The 6,000-nt window shown below is 51.6% G+C and overlaps 1 protein-coding gene across 1 annotated transcript in view; it reads right to left on the bottom strand.

Moving 5' to 3' along the window:
• Window positions 1–790: 790 nt before the first annotated feature.
• Window positions 791–6,000, bottom strand: part of LOC111160595 (zinc finger protein 229-like) — a 58,917-nt gene continuing 53,707 nt past the window's right edge. The window contains exons 8-9 of the mRNA XM_022523789.1: window positions 3,745–3,895; window positions 791–3,362 (exon numbers count right to left, since the gene is read on the bottom strand). Coding sequence (XP_022379497.1) covers window positions 1,129–3,362; window positions 3,745–3,895 — 2,385 coding nt within the window. The 3' untranslated portion in view covers window positions 791–1,128. The remainder of the gene's footprint in view (window positions 3,363–3,744; window positions 3,896–6,000) is intronic.

Here is a 6,000-nt window from a genome sequence, read left to right as displayed (position 1 = left end):
ACTTTTTTCACCCCACCAATAAATTCACATGTGTACGTTTCCATGGATTCCCCACCGATGGTGGCTCTGGTGACTATTTTACCACAGATGTTCCGACAAGTTAAAAGGGTGTTTCTGATTCTTTAAGATGCTCTAATGGTTGCCTTGTCTGGTTTAAGAACACTATGAATGAAACGGGGCAGAAGAATTATATTCATAACAATAAAATAAATTAAACTATAAATTCAGTGCAATGCCAACGGGCTTTTGCTTTTAAAACCCAATAAAATGACGGGCACCTGGGCGGCTCAGTAGCTCGAGCATCCGACTCTTGATCTCAGCTCAGGTCTTGATCTCGGGGCTGTGAGTGAGTTCAAGCCCTATGTTGGGCTCCACGCTGGGCATGTAGCCTACTTAAAAAAAAAACAAACAAAAACAAACACAAAACAAAACAACCTGATGAAATGAAACGGCCCCACAGTTCAGTATTTCTCTAGGAGAGCAGTTTATCTCTAGGAGATAAAACACGTTCACCGCAACGGGACATAAAAAGCGTGATGGAGACACATCATCCAGACCTGCAGGGAAGGGGGCCCTCCCACACCCTCCCTCCAACTGTTCAGGCTCTTCTAAAAGCCACTGGCCTCAACCAATGGTAATGTCACTTTTTTTTTTTTTTTTTTTTTTTTTTTGTAAAAACCATCTTCTAAGACGTACACACAATATCGGTTTTGGTAAGGTAAGCACTCTTTCCTACATCTGTCCCATCCCATCTGTAGGTATTTCCACCCCCTGACCCCACAAGGAATCCATGCTCACAACCTACTCATTATCATTCATAAAAGCTTCTTCCTGGGCTAACTCTGATGAGAGTGACGATATTTACTGAGGCCCCGTCCTACTTCCTTGAGGACAATCCACTGTGCGACAGACTCTTGGGGACACTTGGGGACAGAAGCCTGGGACTTAAGTGCTCTTTCGTTTCTCAGCCTTCCGGGTCTTCGCTTCCCCTTCAGAAAGGGCCACCATGACCTGGCCAGCCCCCTTCCCACCAACCGTGGCCGACCCTACACACCATGTTCCCAAAGGCTTCCTCCCGTGCTGGCACTCGGGCGACTACAAAGCTCGGGGTGCCAGCCCCACACACGCCTACTTGTCGGGTTTCTCGCTGCCGTGCACCCGCTGATGGTTCCGCAGGCCTGAGCTGTAACTGAAGCCCTTCCCGCACTCCCCACACTTGTAGGGTTTCTCGCCGGTGTGGACTCTCTGGTGCACGTGGAGACAGGAGCTTCGGCCAAAGCCCTTCCCGCACTCCCCACACCTGTAGGGCTTCTCACCCGTGTGGACCCTCTGGTGACCCTGCAGGTGGGAGCTCTGACTGTAGCCCTTCCCGCACACGTCACACCTATAGGGCTTCTCCCCGGTGTGCACCCTCTTGTGACTCAGGAGCCCCGAGCCATATCGGAAGCCCTTGCCGCATTCGTAACACGTGTAGGGCTTCTCGCCCGTGTGCAGCCGCTGGTGGGTGCGCAGGTTGGAGCCGTAACTGAAGCCTTTGCCGCACTGGTCGCACGTGTAGGGCTTCTTGCCCGTGTGGATCCGCTGATGCTTGTAGAGGCTCGAGGTGCAGCGGAAGCCCTTGCAGCATTCAGCGCATCTGTAGGGCTTCTCGCCAGTGTGGACCCTCTGGTGGATGAGGAGCCCCGAGCTGTAGCTGAAGCCCTTGCCGCACTCGGCGCACTTGTAGGGCTTCTCGCCCGTGTGCGTCCTCTGATGGATGAGCAGGTCGGAGCTGTAGATGAAGCCCTTCCCACACGCGCCGCACACGAAGGGCCGCTCGCCCGTGTGGACCCGCTGGTGACTGTGCAGGTCCGAATTCCGCCGGAAGCCCTTCCCGCACTCGCCGCACTTGTAGGGCTTCTCGCCGGTGTGGACCCGCTGGTGCACGTGCAGGTCCGAGCTGCGGCCAAAGCCCTTCCCGCACTCGCACTTGTAGGGCTTCTCGCCCGTGTGCAGCCGCTGGTGCCTGAGCAGCCCCGAGCTGTAGCTGAAACTCTTGCCACACACGTCACACTCGAAGAGCCGCTGCCCGGTGTGGACACGCTGGTGCGCCTGCAGGTACGAGTTGTAGCTGAAGCCCTTGTCACACTTGTCGCACTGGTAGGGCTTCTGGGCCGCGTGCGCCTTCTGGTGGCTGCTGAGGTGGGAGCTGCAGGCGAAGCCCTTGCCGCACTGGCCGCAGCTGTAGGGCCTCTCCCCGGGGTGCGCGTGCTGGTGCTTGTGCAAGGCCGACCTGGCATAGAAGCCCTTGCCGCACTCGCTGCACGCGTAGGGCTTCTCGCCCGTGTGCAGCCGCTGGTGCACCTGCAGCACCGAGCTGTAGCTGAAGCCCTTGCCGCACTCGGCGCACTTATATGGCTTCTCGCCCGTGTGCACCCTCTGATGCACCAGCAGGTTGGAGCTGCGGCCGAAGGCCTTCCCGCACTCCTCGCACGCGTAGGGCTTCCTGCCCGTGTGCACGCCCTGGTGGATGAGGAGGATGGACTGGTACCGGAAGCCCTTGCCGCACACGTCGCACCGGTAGGGCATCTCGCCGGCGGGGGCCCGGGGCCGGTGGGGCCCGCGCGTGTTCTGCCTCGGGCCCCCACCCTGCTCTGAACTTTTAGAGGCTTTCTCCACCGAGGGAGGCCTCTGGAGTCTCTCAAGGTGGCCAGTCGGCCTCAAACCCGGACCCAACTCGTTTTTGTGGTTTCTCTCTCTCCAGGGCCCTCTGGGATCAGTGGGAACACGTGACTCTTCCCTGAAGTCACTTCCACATTCATTTCTTGTCTGGTCATGCTCTTGGGGGTCAGGGCAATGGTGAAGTACCAGCTTTTTAACGCGGTCCTTTCCACACTGACCACAATCACAGGGTCTCTCTGTTTTAGGTAACCTGTGGTCATTGTGACGTGATATCCAGCCGAAGCCATAACCGTCCCCCTCATGTTTATATATTATATCTTGCCTGTCAAATTTTTTACACCTTTCTCGACTGTTCCATGGCTCATTCACAAAGGCTTTCATCCAAGAATCTTGAGCGGGTACCGCTCTTACAGCTTTCCATGGTGGAAACACTCGATTTTCTGAACCGATGGGTCCCTGAAGACTGCCCACCAAATTGTCAATATGTGAACCCCGGGCAGGGGCTCCTTCCCACCCTTGGCAGTGAGAAGCGTCTTCTGAGAACTGGAAACTTCTCCCTTGAAGATTTCCTCTATGATTCCGACTCCCAGTTAATTCACCAGCCACCTGTTCCCAGATTTTCCAGCAGGAGACCTCTCTGTAGGAAAGGCCCTTTAATTCTCTTTCTGGAATATACTCCATTTCCTTTGCATTCTTGTCTCCTGTGGGGTGAAAGACAATTCAGAGATGAGGATAAACACAAGATGGCCAGGGATCTCAAGCCAAGTCAGGCTTTCAGACTCGGACCAGTAATAAGCCGAGAGCAAAATTCACCTATGTGTATCCTAACTACCAGGGCAATTCTTTTATGTCTGAAAAAAAAGAAGAGGGTCCTGGTAACACCCTTTGAAGCTAAATGTGAACACGATCCTATTAGTAACAAACTATATCTCATCATCTACTTGCCAAGCGAGAAATTCCCAACAGATTTCTGCAGAGAAAATTCACCTCTCCACGTACGGCTGTCGTTGCTAACAATAACGATAACATCCAACATTACTGCAACACTCCTCCATGTGCCAATGATCCCCCCCAGAATAACACCGATTCCCCAGACATTCCCCTTACCCACAGACAGCAGGTTCCTGAAGTTCTCCAGCATCACGTCTTGGTACAACTTCCTCTGGGAGGGGTCCAGCAGCCTCAGCTCCTCCTCGGTGAAGACCACCACCACGTCCCTGAAGGTCAATGGCTCCTAAAACGTGAAACACCGTTAACACCAACACCTGCCTGGTGAACAGTCAACTTGGAGTCACTGCGAAGAGTAGGCAAGCCAGCAGGAAGCTGCTCCACCTGGCAGGTCAAACCAAGTTTTGTTAATGTCTGATGCTAATAGTGTCCATCGTAAGCAACGGATCTTCCATGTTATCCCAAGAGCAAAGCACAGAACCCTAACTACTCTTCGCTCGGGGTAAGCACTTCTGAGGGCAATTCCATGGAACTACCATGCTTCATATGGTTGGTTCATTTAACTTAGGAGAATACCAACTTCTCCTCCACGACGACTGTGCCAACAGTGCGTAATGTTCGCGTGCATGTATCTGCACACATCCCCAAATCCCCTTCTCTGCCCGAACGATTGGTCTTCACCAACCAGTCCCTCGTCCCTCCCTCCCCCAGTGGCTGGGCAAATCCTGCTCTTTGCTCCCCTAGCCCCCCACCCCCTCCACACACACGTCTTACACGGGCCTCTGCGTCCGTGTTGAACAGAAGCAACCGAGGCATGTTTATGCAACTGTGTCCCCAACCTGCTGAGGCCCTACGAATCACGCTGTGTCATCCCCAGGTATGAACTGAGCCCCAAGGGTTTTTGTGAAGGAGAACTGGAGTGTGAACGCTTTACTAATGTGATACTCTGAGCACTGCAGAAATCACAGTGATTAAAAACCCTGTCCTCAGGGAGCCTGGCTGACTCAGTAGAAGAGCATGCTACTCTTGATCTCGGGGTTGTGAGTTCGAGCCCCATGCTGGGTGTAGAGATTACCAAATAATAGTAATAGTAATAATAATAATAATAATAATAATAAAAACTTGAAAAAACCCTGTCCTCAAGGAGTCTATAAATCAAGACACAGGTCAGCAATGGTCTTCGAAATCAGAGTCTGTGACCCCTTCTGTTCCGTGGACTGATTTGGCAGTCTGGTGATAACTATGGACGCTAACGCAGAACAATGTTGTAAATGCGGAAAATAAAACACAAAGGATTGTTTTAAAGGCTAATTATATGGGAATACAATGTTCAAAAATAATAAAACACAAAGGGTGTGCTTCTTTGTACACATTAAATATCAAGAATGAATCAACTACTGTATTTTCGAAACAGTCACGAGTGTAATACTTTGAAACATCTACATCAACTAAGACTTGGTGTGGCTAAAAACAAAAACAAAAACAAAGCAAAATCAGCAAAGGGAAAAGCCCTGTGGGGTGAAGTCTGGAGGAAGCCAGGTGACAAGGTGTGCTGCTGTAACCTATCGTAGCCATGACTACAACTACAAACTGAGCTCCTTGGGTCCGGCAAATCTCTGAACATGGGGGTGGTCTCAGGGACCCCTGAACCAGCAGGTGAAGTAACAGACAGAGGTCTAGTTCTAGCTGTATACCCAGTCTAGTTCCAGAGCCACTAAGCCTTCACAATGTCCTGTGAGGGCCAAAATGTGTATCACCAGGAGATCTGTAACGAGTCTATAAAGCAGATGATATTATAGCTTATATTTACAGAAAAATTACTGTAAGGCAGGCTCTAGCTTAACAATGTTCCTTAAAGATTTATTTATTTATCTTTCAGAGAGAGAGAGAGAGTGCACAAGCAGAGGGAGCGGCAGGCAGAGGGAAAAGCAGGATCCCCGCTGAGCAGGACACCGGATGCCAGACTCCACCCTCCACCCCATGATCATGACCTGACCCTAAGGCAGATGCTTATTGGACTGAACCATCTAGGCGTCCCTCTAGCCCAAGTATTTGTGTATGACTGACCTCACTTAATCCTGAGAACTCATGGAGACTGAGAGCTTTCTGGAGTGTTGGGAATGTTCTCTCGTCTGCTCTATTACCAGTAACTACCCACAAGGTAGTGACTAGTGCCACTGGTGAGAAACCTGGGGTCTCAGAAAGGCAACATTATTCATCAAAGACCATATATCTAAGAAGCAGTGAGTGAGGACTAGACCCAGGCAACCTCGCTTCTTCATGTGGAAACGACTCTGCTATCCTATCGTCCCAATGAGGTCAGAGGGGCCAGACCAGAGGAACCCACCTCCTGATTTTGGAAAAGGAGTGCCACTTGAGAGAGCACATTTC

The sequence above is a fragment of the Enhydra lutris genome, unplaced genomic scaffold (genome assembly GCF_002288905.1).
Source record: "Enhydra lutris kenyoni isolate GAN:26980312 unplaced genomic scaffold, ASM228890v2 scaffoldscaffold77, whole genome shotgun sequence".
NCBI lineage: Eukaryota > Metazoa > Chordata > Mammalia > Carnivora > Mustelidae > Enhydra > Enhydra lutris.
Note: the sequence above shows the minus strand (reverse complement) of the source record. Positions and strands in the feature narration are given on the sequence as shown.